At 38.1% G+C, this 18,277-nt stretch overlaps 1 protein-coding gene across 3 annotated transcripts in view; it reads left to right on the forward strand.

Moving 5' to 3' along the window:
- Positions 1–12,599, forward strand: part of msh4 (mutS homolog 4) — a 57,542-nt gene extending 44,943 nt beyond the window's left edge. For 2 of the 3 annotated variants that reach the window (XM_031900873.1, XM_031900874.1), the window contains 6 exons: positions 702–902; positions 1,646–1,764; positions 3,626–3,754; positions 9,385–9,559; positions 9,640–9,728; positions 12,291–12,599. In XM_031900873.1, the coding sequence (XP_031756733.1) occupies positions 702–902; positions 1,646–1,764; positions 3,626–3,754; positions 9,385–9,559; positions 9,640–9,728; positions 12,291–12,497 (920 nt within the window). In that variant the 3' untranslated portion in view covers positions 12,498–12,599. The remainder of the gene's footprint in view (positions 1–701; positions 903–1,645; positions 1,765–3,625; positions 3,755–9,384; positions 9,560–9,639; positions 9,729–12,290) is intronic. The other variant, XM_031900875.1, reaches the window with a different exon arrangement.
- The last annotated feature ends 5,678 nt before the right edge of the window (positions 12,600–18,277 follow it).

Raw genomic sequence — 18,277 nt, forward strand, 5'->3', positions numbered from 1 at the left:
ACAGTCTGAGCCTGAGGTGTGAACAATGCAGGGGAGTGAACAATGGAGGCATTAAAAGGTGTGAACAACACAGGTTATTATATTTTTAAACAATACAGGGGGATTACAGCCTGAATGTGAGGTGTCAACCATGCAGGGGGCCAGTTAATCACAGTACATGCAAAGGTAAGCCATCAAAGTAGCCAGACAGGTGGGGAGGCCACACAGAGGGGGGTGGGGGCTGCCAGTTGGACAGCACTGGTCTATAACTTTAATAACTGGCCCTATAGAAAAACCCAACCTACAAGACCAGAGCAGCAGATAAGCATACCTGGGCCCTAAGGGAGGGGGGAGCAGGAGAGGGGAAAGAGGAGGCAGACTCTAGCTTCCGAAATTAAGAATGTTTCTGAGAGAGAAAGTCAGACACTGGAACATCATGTTTACAAGAAATCCTGTGTTTCTTTTGATAGAGGACTCAGTGAAGCATTACTGAAAGTGCTTACGGCTGTATTTACATATATATTTCTGATAAAGCTTACTTACTTTTTACCATTCCTTCCTTTTTAATCCTTTCCTTCTCCTTTAAGTTAACAGATACCATTATGTGGTTAAAAATAAATGTTATTGATCTGTTTATAGGCATTCTCATTCTATCAGTACATATTATTTGAAAGTCATCTCAGTATTTGTGCTTTAATTTTTATCTGTATTATATTTTTTAGTTCGTCCAGAATTTACAGATACATTAGCAATAAAACAGGGATGGCACCCAATTCTTGAAAAAATAGCGATGGAAAAACCAGTTTCCAATAACACATACATAACTGAAGGAAATAACTTTGTTATTCTCACTGGACCTAATATGAGTGGAAAATCCACTTATTTGAAGCAGATTGCTTTAAGTCAGATTATGGCACAACTTGGTAAGAAATTTATAGGACCAAATTACTTGGTTTGTTTATGGTTTTTGCATTGCTTGCCATTGGATTATTCCTTTTTGTCATAGGAGTGTATTCTCCTCCCAATTTACAGTACTATGAACAAGGCTGACACTTGTTAAAAAAAAAAAAAAAAGTAACAAAAAAACTTGCCACTTTTACCTAGCAGCTTTTAATTTTTGTCACAAAAAACACCATAAGTAAAAAAGCCAATAGTGTATACAGGTATGGGATCCCTTATCTGGAAACCCGTTATCCAGAAAGTTCTGAATTTCAGAAAGGCCATCTCCCATAGACTCCATTATAAGCAAATCATTCAAATTTTTAAAAATGATTTCCTTTTTCTTTGAATTATAAAACAAAACATTGTACTTGATCCCAACTAAGATATAATTAATCTTTATTGGGGGCAAAACAAGCCTATTGGGTTTATTCAATATTTGAATGATTTTTAGCAGAGTTAAATTATGGAGATCCAAATTACGGAAAGATCCCTTATCCGGAAAACCCCAGGTCCCAAGCATTCTGTATAACAGGTCCCGTACCTTTATATTGTCTCATAACCCACAATGACAGATATGAGCAATAGCAGGAGAGCTAAGGAGCAGTAGCTCTCTGTTGTTTTTAAAGATAAAAACTTCTATCTTAAAATCAAAGCAGGAGTATAACACAGTGCCCTGTAGAGAATTTCATAAACATTTATAAAGGTATTACTATATATTTTATAGGGTCCTTCGTTCCAGCTGAATATGCATCCTTTAAAATAGCAGAACAGATATTTACCAGAATTGGGATGGATGATGATATTGAAACAAACTGTTCTACATTTATGAAAGAAATGAAGGAGGTATTTTACATCATCTTACTTGGCATTAAACACACTCCTATGGCAGTAGAATAGAGTGTATGTCTATGAAGATTCTCATTCATCCAGGTCATGATATACAGTATCTAATTAAGTCTAAAACAACTGGACTTTTCTGAGGTTTTTTTTTTTTTTTCCCTTGAAAACGTTTCACCACTCATCCGAGTGGCTTCTTCAGTTCAAATGACTGGTAGGGAATTCCCCGGTATTTAAACTCTTGATGGTAGTAGAGTCACAGACATCCAATCACAATGGTTCCATTGAACTTGTTCAGTTAGGTGTTAGCTGAAACTGACAGGTGTAAGAAGGTATGATCCAATCACAATGGTACCAAGATTCTCATTGATGAAGGTGTTAATCCTTCAAAGTACATGACTGGAAATGTGAACTGTTGTGAAACTGCCGGGGTAAGGATGTCAACGCGTCATTGTATGTTGGTGACAAGCGGTGTCTCAGGCCCCCTCCTCTGTTCAGGGATGGTTTTTCCAGGTTGGCATAAATGGCCTCTTTCACACCTCTTTCAAACCATCTGTCCTCTCGGTCCAAAATATGCACGTTACTGTCCTCAAAAGAGTGACCTTTTTCTTTGAGGTGTAGATAGACTGCTGAGTCTTGTCCTGAGGAGTTTGCCATTCTCTTACAGAGAGGCTGTTTTGTCTCCCCAATGTATAAGTCTGAGCACTCTTCACTACACTGGACAGCATAGACCACATTACTTTTCATGTGCTTGGGTGTTGGGTCTTTCGGGTGCACCAGCTTTTGTCTCAGGGTGTTGCTGGGTTTGAAAAACACAGGAATGCGATGTTTGTTGAAAATTCGCCTACGTTTTTCCGATGTTCCAGCAACATATGGGATGACTATGTTGTTTCGCCTGCTGTGTTCCTCCCTTTTGTTTGTAGGTCTGGTCTTTCTGTTGGTCTTTGATTTGGTTTTGATGAAGGTCCAGTCTGGGTACCCAAAAGTTTTCAGAGCTCCTTTTAGATGTTTATATTCTTTCTCCTTAGCCTCTGCATTGGATGCCACAGTTTCAGCCCGATGATGTAGAGTCCTAATTACACCCAGCTTATGTTCCAAAGGGTGGTGGGAATCAATAGAGTGTAATAATAGAGTGTAGTAAATTGAAAGCGTGGGGTGGAGTAACCATTCTGAAAGAAAAAAATAGGAAGTTAAACCTGTCATCACCAACTCATACCCCTTAAAGAATGTAAACATGCCATTTTAAATGTGTTTGTCATACAATACAGTTTTATATGCATTCCACCACTGCATTGTATGTATTATCTGATCTCATGATTTGTTTGTGAGTGTACCCACCAAGAGACCAATGCTAAATGCAATTAAATATGAGCAAGGCCGACATGTAAAATGTGTTCGAAGTTAGTTCAAACCTAAAAGAAAACATTATATTAGTTAACACATACATTGCTGTGCAGTGACTAATGTTTGAACTTCACTGTTAATGCATTAAAACCACCATGTGTATGTATGTTTAGTCAATAAAGAGGAGTCATGCACTGAACATGTGTCTTCAGCTCTCATGACATTATATTAGTTAACACATGCATTACTGTGCAGTGACTAATGTTTGAACTTCACTGTTAATGCATTAAAACCACCATGTGTATGTATGTTTAGTCAATAAAGAGGAGTCATGCACTGAACATGTGTCTTCAGCTCTGGTGACATGCAAAAGTGACTTACCCTATAAGCAGGCCATGGCTAGCTATAGGGCAATTGCCAGAAAAGCAAATTAAAGCTTAGAAAACATTTTTTTACACATACATTGCAAGAGCAGCTTAAATTGTTTGTTAAAAATAAATATAGTTTTGTTTTCAATTTTAAGGTCAATTACATAATTCAAAATGCTAATAACAAATCACTCATATTAATTGATGAACTGGGAAGAGGTACAAGTACAGAGGAAGGTATTGGTATTTGCTATGCAGTGTGTGAATACCTTCTTGGATTAAAGGTATGATTTTAAACATCTGACTTTTAAGAAAATGCTTTTCTCTCATTTTAGTTGATATAATAATATACCTGTAAGGGCAAAGACACATGGGGCGATTAGTCGCAGCGACCAGCCAAAAGGAAATCAGATAACGGCAATCATTAAAAGAGTTCACTAAAAGGATCTAAAATGGGCTTCTTACTGTCACAAAGATGTTTCACATTCTTCAGAGTAGAGTATCTTGATGAAACTGGTCAGCTGTATGGATTTTGTGCACCCTAAGCCTGATCTATTCAGATCTTTAAAAATATCCACATTTTTTCAGTGTACAAGCTTCCAAGAAGGACTTTGGTTATTTGTTATTACATGGATACATGTTTAAACTTAAAGTGAATCTGCTAATTGTGAAACAACATAGAGCTTTTTCTAGTTGCCTTAATGTTAATAGCAAAAGTAATTCTGGTAGATGTCATTTGCTTTTGGTTAATGGCGCATTTGTCACCCACGGTTTAATCTAGGCTACTTTGGAGGAAAAATCTCCCCTAAATGCTTTCTTTCCAGCAATAAAGTACATTGTTGGTGGGAAAACATATTGCGCATTTTGTTTTTCTGAAGTTGCCTTGCAAGCCATGTTTAAAACAAAGCACCACATATATTTTGCTGCCGGTAATTCACTTTATCACTGTGGGAAAGCATTATGGGGAGATTTGTCACCCGCAGTTGCCCAGATATTACTGCAGGCAACAAATTTTTCCCTGTGCCATCACCCTTTAAAACTACATATGCCTTAGGTGCATTAAGAGAGAGAGCAATAAATGTTTAACTTTCACCTCTCTCCTAACCCAAGAAAAAAAATGACAGGGGGCATTGCTTGATGGTGAGCTGGAAGATCACAGGTCTTTTTCTCTCCCGACCCAAGCTGCATAAAGCACATAATTTAGCAACACTTTACCCTCTCTACCACTGGGAAACACCAGAGGAAGGCAGAGCAACCCTTGCAGACTGGTTCCCAAGACGCTCAGAGCACAATGTCTCCCAGTGGCTACACACCATTGGTGAGGCACAAGGTAACTTTGATGTTAGACTTGAGACTATTGAACAAGTTCATCATAAGGCAACAAAGAGTGTCAACGATCACCACAGATTTATATATTTACTCAGGAAACATGGAGGCTGCCGCAACAACCTCAGAATACGCAGCATCCCGGGAAAGCATTGCTCCTTCTGAGCTAAGTTCAGCCAAAAAGAAGCTCCAAACACTCCGGACTTCGGATAAAAAACTGTCTTTATTGATCCATTAAAAGCAAAGGCCTAACGCGTTTCGTGCGCAAGCGCACTTAATCATAGGCTCCTTCTGAGCTATGCCAAACAGTTTAATTCTATATTGCCTTCCACTCCTCTAGAGCTGGATAGAGTCCACCGTACTCTTGGGCTGCCAAGATTCAGAAATTTTATGTTCACTTGGCATCATGAAAAGCAATAAATACCAAGATCATGAAGTCTCAGTGTTTCAAGACTTAGCCTGGTTTACCATACAGCAACACAGAGTCCTTAAAACTCGCTTAAATAAAATAAAGACCCCACACGGAAGCCTAGTATATACAACTCCTGAGATAGCAGAAACATTGACAATTTTACACCAGGCTATACCAAAGCTATATGAAATCCCCATCTCAAATCATGCCCAGAGGAGAAAACAATTTTGCAGAGACACCCCTAAAATTAATATGGAGACCCATCAAATACCAGATTCCCCACTGACTAAAGAAGAATTCCTATTAGCTATCAAAAATTTCCACACGGTTGGAAATCAATTTAGGTCCAAATATGCAAACCTGGATCTCTACACTATATACACTATACTACACACTACACTATATCAATCAATTTCAGTTGATTTCACTATATCACTCTATATCAATTTCACTATTAACTTCAACTTCACTATACTTATTTTAACTTCACTGAACATTGTGCTATATTGTATAAATTGCACTGCTGTCCTTTGCATTTCTGATTAGATGCTAAATCTCAATTTGTTACCCTGTATTTATACCTGTGTAATGACAATAGAATTGAATCTAATCTAAAGTTGAATCTAATATATACAACACCCACAGCTGTTTCAATGGTGAACTCTCCTAATCTCTGCACATCATGAACGGCACCTGACAAGGATGCCCAATTGAACGCTTTCTATGCAGAATTAGACAAAACCCAGACATACAAGGCATTAAGATCGGACCTAAAATCCACTATAAATAGGAACTACATCAATTTGAATGCCATTTAGACTGATCTTCCAAGCTAGTCAAAACCAAAGCTTGCTTGGCTAGGTCGAATCAATAGATAAAACAGACATAAAATTACAATATGCTCTAGAGATTTGAAATGCATTATCAAAATTGGGTAAATGGATCTTTTCCCAGTCTTTGGAAACCCAGCCTTTAATCCAGGCTTAGACTTGGATAATTTTAAGGGATGGAACCTTGAATTACACTCAGTTTTTTCAACAAGCATAATTGTCTTAAAGATCTAGAAGACCTATTAGGCAACAAGACAGCCACTGATCTAGATTGATGAAAATATCAACAAATACAGCATTTCTTTCATGTACAATTTCCCCCACACACAGCCAGACTAGATCACACGGATATAGAATGCATATGGGCTCAAAAAGACCCTCCAAGCAGAGTGATCTCACTTCTATACAAGTTAATTCTTGTCCTTAAAACATTCCCTTCATTTACCCTGAGAGACAAATGGGAAAAGGACCTGAATTCTAGCATAACTGAAGACCAATGGACCAAAATTGTACATTTGTCATACACATCCTCCCCATGCGCGAAGATACAATAACTTAACTATAAACCGCTTCCAAAATGGTACAGGTATGTAACAAAACTGAATAAGATATGTACTGTAGCTGAGTATCACTCTAATGCTGAAGATGCAAAAAGCATATATTCTGAGATTGTCCATTTTTGAAAACATTTTGGACCACTGTGCGTGACACCATTAAGAGGGTTACAGATCCACAAATCTCCAACGCACCACTTCTTCTACATAACGCTTCTATCTTCATCAAAGCATATAAGAAATCAGTAATTCTGGTAATGTAAGATGCCGCAAAGGACTTAATTCCAATCAAATGGAGAAAGACTGAAAGCCCAAGAATAAAAGTCTGGCTTAACAAAATAATAGAGATCCATAAATTTGAGCAGTTTAGGCAAAACTCTGCTGAAGAGTCACAAAAGTTTATCTAAAAATGGTTTTACTGCATCAAATTTACAAACACTAACCTGTACCGACAGCTGTGCCTCTCATGAGGGCTGATCGAATTCAATAAATACATCTGTCAGTGAGTGCTTAAGCCCATACTGTGCTGTTGGCTAGGAAGAAAGAGTTATGATCTGCAAAGCTTTTTCTGGAATACAGGAGATCTCCAAAAATCTACCACAGTAACGCACACATTCCACTTTCTCATTTCTACTATTTGTTATAGAATTAATCCTCCATTGCAACTAGTAAACTTAGTATACTCTCTAACAAGCATAAAAGGACCCTAGAGAAGCTCATTTATTCCTTTCTAGTCCCCACTCCCTTCCAAGTTCAGGAATCCCCCCCTACCCAGCTCCTCTCTTTCCTTCCTGCTGGCTATCATTTTCTAAACCTTTGTAATAATCAATTTTGTCCTCGACAAACATTTCTCATAATACTGATTAAGCATATTTATTAACTACTTGTCTGTAGGAGCAGATCATATTAAGATTTGTGTGATTGTCTTTAACCAATGCTGATCCTTTGTTTGTACAACACTAATGCAAAGGAATGCTATATACTATATATATTGACTATGCCACTGTTATCTTCCCTGTTAATTGTTTTAAAATCCAATAAAACAATTAAAAAAGAAAAAATAAATATCTGTAATTGTTATTGTCTTTAGATGTGGGAGAGAAAGCTAAAGATAGTATCATATGATAGAATAAGTGCAATAAGAGATATACACTGAAGTGGTATCTATAACCATCATCCCTTTTTCAGCAGTAGGAGGATCTCATGTAACTAGTCAGATTGTGATCTTCTACCTATCAGAAAATGGCCAGTTTAATACATGGGCAAATAGAACCATCTAGGACAGTCCACTATAATCATCATCTATTTTTAAATTTAGCTATTTAACAGTGCACTTCACAGGAATGTTAGACTCCAAATTTAAAAAGCTGCTTTTCATAATAGTACTGCAGTCCACTGTTGCAGTGGCATATGTTACTCTTGAACAAGAAGCGTTAATTAACATTCCTAAAGCTAGTATTATTAAAAGAATATAAGAATTAGAGATGAATTAGAGGAACTTACAATATATCTTCTTTACCAATTGCACATAAACCCTAGAAGTAATTTCATCATAAATCAGTTCAGATACTGATTGTCAAATAAGTTTATAGGCTGTAAGATTAAGATGTTGCAAAACCAAGGGAGTACATACAAACCCCACAAATTACTCTTCTATCAAGTAAAATGTTTTTGGAAATGCAAATATGTTAGGTAAAAATATTTGCAAACATTAAAAAGGTTATTATTAGAAGTGAATTAGAAAACATAGGCTGTGAAGAAACTGAGATAATATACAAAAGCGATAAGTAGCTCAGACTGTCACATGAATGACCCTTTACATATTTTTTCTGTTTGTATACATGTTTGTATTTTACCCCTGAGAACTATGTGGTATTTGGTGCAACCTGCTGAATAGAAGTAATTAAACTCCCTCTTTCCCAGAGCCAGTTGCAAAATATAACATGAACAACAATAAAGACTTTATAAGTGAATTATTTTAGTATAATTTGGTCAATGAATATTATAAATCAGTTAACTGGTCCATTATATGGAAAAAGGTAGACAGCATGGAGATAATTCATACAATCTTGTTTTTATTTTGCATAATGCTTGACAGGACTGTATTTCAAATTTGTGTGCCTATAGTCCCCCCCACTTGTTAAATTGACACATTCTACTGCCCCCGCATACACACCACTTGCCCCTTCACTTGCACAACCTTTTACTTCCCTCTCTGTACTGCTGATGCTCCAGCTTAATCAACTTTGAGACTGAGAGGGTGGGAGATTTAGTTGGTAGTGTGCCATCATGCCGCCCTAGGCCTGAGACTTTTGTGGCTTGCCCACAAATCCGGGTCTGATGAAGTGAACCAGTACAAAACTGTTTAACTAGAGGACAATTTTTGATAAAGGCAAACAACTTTATATTTTACCTTGGAGCTCGTGAGGCAACTCCAGCGATTTACCGAAATCACCTGCGCAGCGTGTGCCATCCCACCGGCGACATTTTCGCTGGTGGGATGGTAGTTCGGGGTGATTAGTCGCCCGTGACAAGGGAGATTTCTCGCGGGCGACTAATCTCCCCGTGTGCCAGAGCCCTAACTGTTCGCTTATCTCTGATCTGCGGCACTGCCATATATTCCCATAACATGCCATAATTCTGTAATTTGGCACTAAATAACTGCCACTGAGCAATGTGTATAACTGGTGCATGCATTCATTTATTGTGATTGTTCAGGAATAACAAATAAACAGTTTTTTCGTTTGGAGGGTTATGTTGTAGCGAGTACACATTTCTTATCTTTCTTTTAGGCATTTACACTATTTGTTACCCATTACCTTGAACTGTGTCACCTTAGCACAATATACCCTAATTCTGAAAATTATTACTTTGAAGTGCAGCATAAAAGGGAGAAATCTGAGGATAGAGAATCAATATTATATACATACCTTCTTTCAAAGGGACAGACCAAGGAGAAAAATTATGGTAAAGCAATTTCATATAATTAGCATGCTTTTGACTTAAACATTTTAATGCTGTACTTAAACTACACACACTGTTTCTAGGTTTAAAAGCTGCAGAACTTTCATCTTTACCATTACTGCTTTTGAAGGATGCCAATAACATTTCAATGCAAATCGCAGATAAATTAACAGTATGTAAAGAACTTTCCTTCTTGGCAAAATTTCATATGGTGTTTTTGTTATAGGTACTTGAATTCAATATATCCCCTTTTTATTTTCTTTCATGTGATTTCTTGCTTGTAGTTCTGATTTTTCCTAGTTTGCTTAAATCTTCTTTTGTTCTTTTTGGATCTATAGTCACAGCAAGCTGGTTGGTACTATTTTGTGAAAGCTGTTATCATGGCCAGCTTTACATCTAGGGTTGCAACTTGTCCGGTTTTGACCTGGACAGCACGGTTTGTGTAAGGGCTGCCCGGGTCAAAACCTCCTGCTTGGTTTCCCTAATTAGGACAGGGGCAGGACTCAGTAAGATTGCGTCATAGCTCCACCCCCGTGACCCACAGCCCGCCCCTACGCACCCTGTGATGTTGTGGGCCCACCTCTTTTTTGCCCCCCATGACATCACCCCTGCACTCTGTCTGGCTTTCTTAGCTGGCGGAGGTGGCAACCCTATTTGCATCCCAAAATCTTGGTTATGCGCTAGAAGGGAGAACCTGATGTCCATGTCCACATACAGGATATGCAATTGTAGACAGTGAGAAGGGCAGTGACAGCTAGGAAGTGCTGAATGGAAAGTGATTGCTCATGCCTGTGACATAGAGGCAGGGAAATTAATATATCATTGACAGCTAATATTTGTAAAAAAAAGTCTTAAAGTGGACCTGTCACCCAGACATAAAAAGCTGTATAATACAAGTCCTTTTCAAATTAAACATGAAACCCAAAATAATTTTTTTATTACCACATCCAAATCCATTATAAAAGCATTTTAAAATCCCAGCTGTCAATCATATAATGCCTGCCCCGCCTCTATGCCTTAGGCATAGAGGTGGGGCAGACAGTTACTTTCACTTTCAATTCAGAACTTCTTAGATGTTGCTGCCCTCCTCACATTCCCCCTCCATCCTCACCATCTAATTGTGTAACCAGTGCATGGATATGGGCATTAGGTCCCTCCACACTGGCACAGAAACAAGATTTTGGCAGGATGCAATGCCTGCTTTTATAACAGTGTCCACAAAATGGCACCTCCCTGCTTGCTGCAATTGAGAATTCCAAGGCTGAAGAAAATAAGATTAAAATAATTTATACAGTGTAAGTAAAGTTTATTTTGCTTGCCAAACACAATAGAAAACAATTTGAAATTATTTCTTAAGGTGACAGGTCCGCTTTAATGTATGTTTTATGGTTGTTTTCTCTGACATTCTAAATCCACAAAGAAACCCAATTATGCTCCTCCATACCACGCCATTAAGGCCAGAGGTAATGTAAGGTAATCTGAAGTAATTCAAATGTAACTTTTATTAATCTAAAATCTATAATGAAATCTAAATAGAAAAATTATGTGGTCAAGCAAAAGGCCAACTTATGGGGTGCCCAAGTATCTCTAGTGTGTACTCTTTAAATGTAAATACTCAGGAAACCAAAAAATCCTAAATGATTTGTTTCATCATCAGGCAGGGCACATGTTGAAATCCACAATGACCAAGGTGTACAATCTAGTCTTTTGTCCCTCAAATGAATTGCTAACACTAGCTAGACTAAAAAATATCACATTTTGAAATCGCTAATTTGAGTTTATCTCGCTTTGTATTTTCATAGCGCCTCATTTAAAAAAAAAAACAAAACTAGAAGTATGGTGTTAAGAGAGAAATGTAGCAGACATTGTTCTGACGTAAAATCTCTGTGAAAAGTCACCAGTGATTTTTTCACATACAATTGCAGTGGAGAAAATCACTAGAGAATTTAAACCACAAAGAAATGACATGTAGGATAGAGAATTTTCACCAGTGCCAAGTTAATTTGCCAAAATTTGTAGTACTCTCCATATAGTAAATTTGCAACATTTTGGTGAAAATACTGGTTTTACTCTTACCATTTGTTAAATATGCACCAAAGGGTGCACTTTTAACTGTGACTCAATGTTTTTTTCCCTCTTTCTAAAGCACAATGTTCTTACCCCCTTCTATTACTTGTGTTAGAGGGGTAAATTAATTGTTCATGTATTAGTTTGTTTAAGGGACAGAGGTATTCTCTTGGTTTAGTAGGTGGCTGGAGATTAGTCAATATGTATTCATTTACAAGATCTGTGTATATATTTGAACTCAGAGGCACTTTGCACCTGCACTCTTGGTAAAGAAGGCACTCAAAGATTACATGTCAAAGTAAAAATTCTAAACCACTGGGATACATTTATATTGTGTAGAGAATCAAACTTTGGCCAAATGTATTTGCCCCACAACATTAAAAATAATATGTCCTGTCCAAGGCCCTGCTGTGCTATGTCATGTAGTAGTAGTACTAAGCCCTTTGTAGCTCCTTATAAAGTATTTTATAACTAAGGCACATTATTCCCTTTCAAGCACAAGATGGTTATCTTCAGTCATATTTTTTAACTCCTTTCATTTTTCAATTAGAGCATTTATTTTCCCTGTTAAAATGTCCATTTTTGATTTTATATATATATATATATATATATACATCTTGTAGACCACAGTTGGCTTTATAAATAATGTTGTTCTTAACTCCCTAAGAGAAAGCAGGAAAGCACACCAGAAACCGTGAGACAGACAGCAGTGTACCAGTTAGCTGTGAGACTTATTCAGGCATCTAGAAACTCTTGCTTGGACTCAGACAGTTTGAGAACATACCTGAAACACCTTAAGAAGATTTACAGAGCTGAAAGCCTTACTGATGATCTTCAGTCAACAGAAACAGCAGAGGAAAAAGAGATCCTATGAAGCAAAGACAAGTATGCAGGATTTATGTGGAAGGCAAATTGTTTGTTATCTGAAACAATATAATACAGAAAATGGTGAATAAAAACTTTGAAGAAAACATTATTAATTGTGCAGAGTTGTATAGTCTCTGTTGCATAGGTAAGTCAAATTTGCAGTGAAACTTGTATGGGATCAGCAACATAAAATAAAAGGCAAAATAAACTACTTACACTATATAAATTATATAAATGTAGGTTCCTCCTGTCTTGGAATTCACAATCACAGAACAAGCTTTATATCAGCAAAGAATCTTATGTATGTGCCAGAATGGGGACCTGATGCCAATGCCCATGAACTAGCTACACAATTATAGAGCGTGAGGAGTGCAGTGACATCTGGGAAGTACAGAATGGAAAGTGAAAGTAACTTTCTGCCCTTTTTCTTTGCCTGAGGCAATAGATAATTAACAGCTGAGATTTTTTTAAACAGGTGTGGATGTTTTAATGAAAAAAAAAGATTTGAGGTTTCATGTTTAATTTGAAAAGAACTTTAATTGTACAGTTTTTTAGGTCTGGGTGACCGGTCCCCTTTAAACACTAAAAAACGAGCAAAGTTTACCTTTTCCCATAAAACCAATTGCACCATTTTTGAATTATGAACAGCTAAGGCTGAATACGCCCCACTACTGTAAATGCGCCCTACCTGTGCCTGCACCCGAATGAATGAGATACGCTCAGGTGCAGACACATGTAGCCAAAATATGCATAAAAACGCAAGACTTTTCATTCTCTCGCATTTTTATGCATATATAGGCTATATGTTCCTGCACCCAAGCGTATCTCATTCATTCGGGTGCAGGCACAGGTAGGGCGCATTTACAGTAGCGGGGCGTATTCTCGGCAAGCGATTTTTAGCTTGCCAAGAATACACCACGTCTGACATCAGCCTAAAAATTTCCAGTGTGTTCCCAAAAAGTCAGATTTTGAGTCCAGGTCCAAATTTGCCTCACTATGGTTGATCTGGATGCAGTGACCAGACCTATTACAAAGACAGTGTTGAGTCTAAATTGCTGATTCTATAATATTGCTGTAATGACAGCTGTAATATTGGCGACTGTGAATCCACTAAATAAAAAAATGTATATTCAGCAGTCTTAGAAATGAACTCACCAGCATATAATATTAAACATAAGTTAATGACATCTATACATTAGCATTAAATTATACAACATTTCTTGTTTGTGTTTTTGACTGCCCTGCTTGCTACCCCCAGTAGCTTGTGCTACTATAGAAACTATAATGTAACTTTAACCATCTCTATTTACACCTTGCTCACTCGGGTCCCAGTATAGATGATATTCTTTGCGTCGTGTGCCTTGTTCAGCACAGGGTCAGACTGGGGGGTGCAGGGCCCACCGGGTCTTCTGCCTTAGGTGCCCCTGCACCCCCAATGGCTCCCGCACCCTTCACACAGACCCCCCCCCCCTGGAGCCTCCGACCCCCTCCCCCAAGCACGCCTAAATGAAACTCACCTGCGGCACGTCAGGGGAGAGAGACTGGTGGATCTCGGGACCACCCATCTAGGGTCGGACCCACCAGGTTTTTTCCTGGTACCCCAGCAGCCCAGTCCGACACTGGTTCAGCATGTTACACCCAGGAATACAAAGAGTTATGCTTTGTTCTGCCTGCATGTAGTATCATAGTTTATACAGATGGAGCTTATTTGTGCAGGGTGCAAAACACAGAAGCAGTGCCAGAAGACCTAGATGCAAGAATTTGTGGCATAAAACCCTAAGCTCCATAATTTTCAGCCCTTAGAAAGGGTTTCTAACCATTTGTAAATGGATCTTTATGTCTTACTGTCTCCATTTCCTTCCTATTCTCATACAGTGTATGCTTGTCCTAACCTTACTTGCCCAATGTGACATTGGCTCTTCCATCCAGACACCTCATATTTAAGCTTGCCTCTTTTCACCATTTTTATGCCATTCCCTTTTGCTTTTTAAATACTCCTTAACGTTTTCTCATTCCTGGACCGCTCTCTCCTACCTTCTGTTATTCCTCTTTCCAACCTTCTTCAGGTACCTTTGTAACTCCCCATTGGTGCCAAGGTACCACTACAAAAAGTCAGAAAACCACTGCTTTAGACGTGTGACAAATGTGAGAGTCTAATTGGGTGGACCTGGACAAATATCTAGTTTTATCTGCTCAGATCCACTATCTGAACCAAAATGCAAGAGCATCTTGTAATCTGAGGGATGGCAGAAGTCTTGAAGGCAAGCAGAGGTTCTGATGAGTCTACTGTGCCCTTAATAAAATGCAAGGTACTTACATATGTGCTGCCTCTCTGGCATATAAAGAGAGGCACATCTACTGCACCATTGGCTGATCTTCTGCCTGCGTTCCCACCTCAACTTCGTGAAAACTAGTTTTAACTAGTTGTGTTTTTTTAAAGACTTTCTGCTCCCAGTATTTGTTTGAAATGGTTACTGTGTGAACTTGTTCCTGTATTCACTTTCTAGCCTGACTATGGCTTTCCCATGTTCTGACAAAGAACTTGGACTTTGTGTTGCCTGCCTTCTGACCTGGCTTTTGTCTCAGGTGGCATTCTTGCAATCCCCAGTAACTTAAGAACCTTTAGCCTGTATACCTTTTCTGTTTGTTGCCTACCATAACTTCAACCTTAGATTAGAAAGGTGGGAACCTTGTCTCAGGTAAAATCTTTGCCACACACACTTTAAGAGCCAAATTAGTATTTTAAACTGGAAATGTAACTAATTATGCCTTTCTGTGGAGTTAACACGTCTTTGAACACAAGAACATGTAGGAAGTAAATGATGGATGTGTGTCATTTTTCAACCTACTTCCTATGTTACTAAACCAGTTAAATATTTAAACTTTGTATAGTATGCAGCAGCTACAAAAAGGCATCATACACCCAAACACAGTCGTGTTTATTTAACATTTTATTGTAAAGCATAAACCCTAGAAACTATTTGATTAATATTTTAACTATAGTTTTTTTTGTTTTCTATAACAAATCTGCTTTATTGTAACATGAAAAATATAGAATGAATTCCAACAAACAGAAAAAGCAACTCTTCATTCACACCTTTATCCTTAAAATCATCCCTGCGCATAATTTTCTGGATTTCGTGTTTACATATGGCTGTTTTCTGCTGCTTCTACAGGTAACTGAAATTTAAGTGATATGAACGTCTCTGAAAACTTTCTTAAGTATGTAACCATCAGAGCCAACAAGACAACTGTGTAGAAGCCACTCAGCAATTTTACCTGTGCTGTTTTCTTCCCACATATTACAATGACCTCCCTAAATCTACTTGTGTGCATTCCAGTGTAATACCAGTGTGTAAATTCCAGTGTAGCTGGCATGTGCATTCTCATAAATTGTACACCCACAGCATTTAGTTATCATTTTCATTAAAGTGGATGTGTGGCTTTATGTTTAAAGGAGAAAGAAAGGTAAAAACTAAGTAAGCTTTATATGAAAGGTCTATGTAAATACAGCCATAAGCACTCACAGAAACTCTGCACTGAGTTCGCTGTCAAAATTTTTCTTGTGTCTGTAATTCCTGTAGCAGAGACACGCAGCTCTCTTCTCCCTCCCCCCCCCTTAGGAATGTGGATCTCAGCCAATCAGCCGACTCATAGTCTAACCAACTGAGCATGTACACTTGGTCTGGGTCTCCGTGCAGGAGTGAGGCATTATGGGAACTTTCTTTACACAGTTCAGCATTTTTTCTTCCTGTTTGGCTTCTGATCATCTGAACTGGATAAATATGGGGAGACTTAAGGGCACTGTTGAGACAACTGAAGGTATGGCTGCAGTTTGAGATTAACTCTTTATTAGCCTTTCCTTCTCCTTTAAGCATTATCATAGAGACCAGAAGCAGATGGTTACTTGGTGCTTGTACCATAAAATCCCAGGCCATGTCTAAGGTTAGTGAATATAATCACTATGGTGTGCCTAACAAATTTCTGCTCCACAATAATTAAGCTTTTCCTTATCCTTTAAACTGTTACCTGGTTTCTAATGATGCATAAGCCAGCAATCAGGCAGTGATGTGAATGTTACAGTTGAAAATGAATAGGAGAGTTGAAAAGAAAAATATATAATAAATTGTAAAAGCATTGCAAAACTAACTCCACTGTCATTTTAGGTTGCCGGGGTAAACAATTCTGGCAACTAGATGATGGTCCAGACTGAAGAGTTTTAAAATAAGAAGGCATTTTCAACCCTTTTAGTGCTGGGAGCTCTTACATCAGACATTTGTGCCACTGCAACTTAGCTCCTTTATAGCCAACCCTGTATTGTTGCACAGCATTAAAAGGGTTAAAGGTGAGCTTTTACTTCTAATTACAGGCATAATAAAGCTGCAAGGGATGTACTATTTAGTGTATGTAAAAAGTGACAAATGCATTATGAGCTGCCAGGCTCATAAATTTTGCCTAACTAAAGAAAGTGAATTCTAAGCAACTTTCCATAAAACATTATTTTTGATATTTTTAATGGTTTTACAATTATTTGTAATATAATTGCTATTTAAAATTTCTTTTTGTCTTCTCTGCTTTGGTGGTTCTAAAGTTTGAAACAATACAGCAGAGCAAAGAAGCGTGCCAAGCTGTCTTCTGTTACTTTCTTTCAAGAGAACCAGCAGCACAGAAAGAGACAAAAAAATACTGTTTTCAGAGCTATTGTAGCAGAAGTGAACTTTGCATGCTTCTTTTGATCAGCTTCTTCTGATACATTGTATTATATGTCTGAGCAACCATGGCAGAGAAGAGGAATTATATTTACAAATAACTTTTTTTTAAAAAAAATTTCAGTGGTTTTAATGTACAATGGAATATTGCTTAACCTGGCCATACACATACCAGTTTCAAACTTTCCTGCAACAGTTTCGCTCCATTGATGTTCAGAGCTGAAACGTCAGATATAAAGGTAAAAACAATAGGGATTCTACCCCATCTAACAATTCAGCCCTAAACACAGATTTTGTTCGGGCACCTTCAATGGCACCTTGATCAAAAAGTTTTGTCCCACCTGATTGACGAGACGACCGATATCCAAAGCTTTGGCGATATCGGTTGTCTAATCGATTCACCATACAGGCACTGAATATTGTACAAAGCGTGGTTTCAGACGATAATATCAGTGCATGTATGGCCAGCTTTAGAATTATATTTTCTTTCACAGCCAAAGTAGCTCTAATTTATCACAATTCAACAAGATTAAGATCTCCTTTACACTCATCTATTGACCAGTTGGACTGAAGGGTGACTATCACTAGGTGAATGTCTGTTCTCACAGTTGATAAGCAGATGTAAGGGTTATAACACATGGTGCTACTTGTTGTGGCTACATAATGCCAGAAAATACCCTGCCTTAGACAATACTATGAATTCTCTCTGCTAAAACACACTTAGGGCTCTGGCACACGGGGAGATTAGTCGCCCGTGACAATACTCCCTGTTCGCGGGCAACTAATCTCCCCGGATTGCCATCCCACTGGTGAAAATGTAAATCGACGGTGGGATGGCATTTCGGGGTGATTAGTCGCCCGAGACACGGGAGATTTGTCACGGGCGACTAATCTCCCCGTGTGCCAGAGCCCTTAGAGACAATTATCAGTATTGTCTATTTTGTAGCCTCGACAAGTAGCTCTTTGTGTCATTGCTCTTAGACAGCAAGGATAATTTTAGCATACATTGAATTCTATAAGCAGCTGTAATTGAAAGCATTGATTTAATGATTATTAGGCAGTTACATTAAGGAAGAGA

The sequence above is a fragment of the Xenopus tropicalis genome, chromosome 4 (genome assembly GCF_000004195.4).
Source record: "Xenopus tropicalis strain Nigerian chromosome 4, UCB_Xtro_10.0, whole genome shotgun sequence".
In the NCBI taxonomy this organism is placed as follows: Eukaryota; Metazoa; Chordata; class Amphibia; order Anura; family Pipidae; genus Xenopus; species Xenopus tropicalis.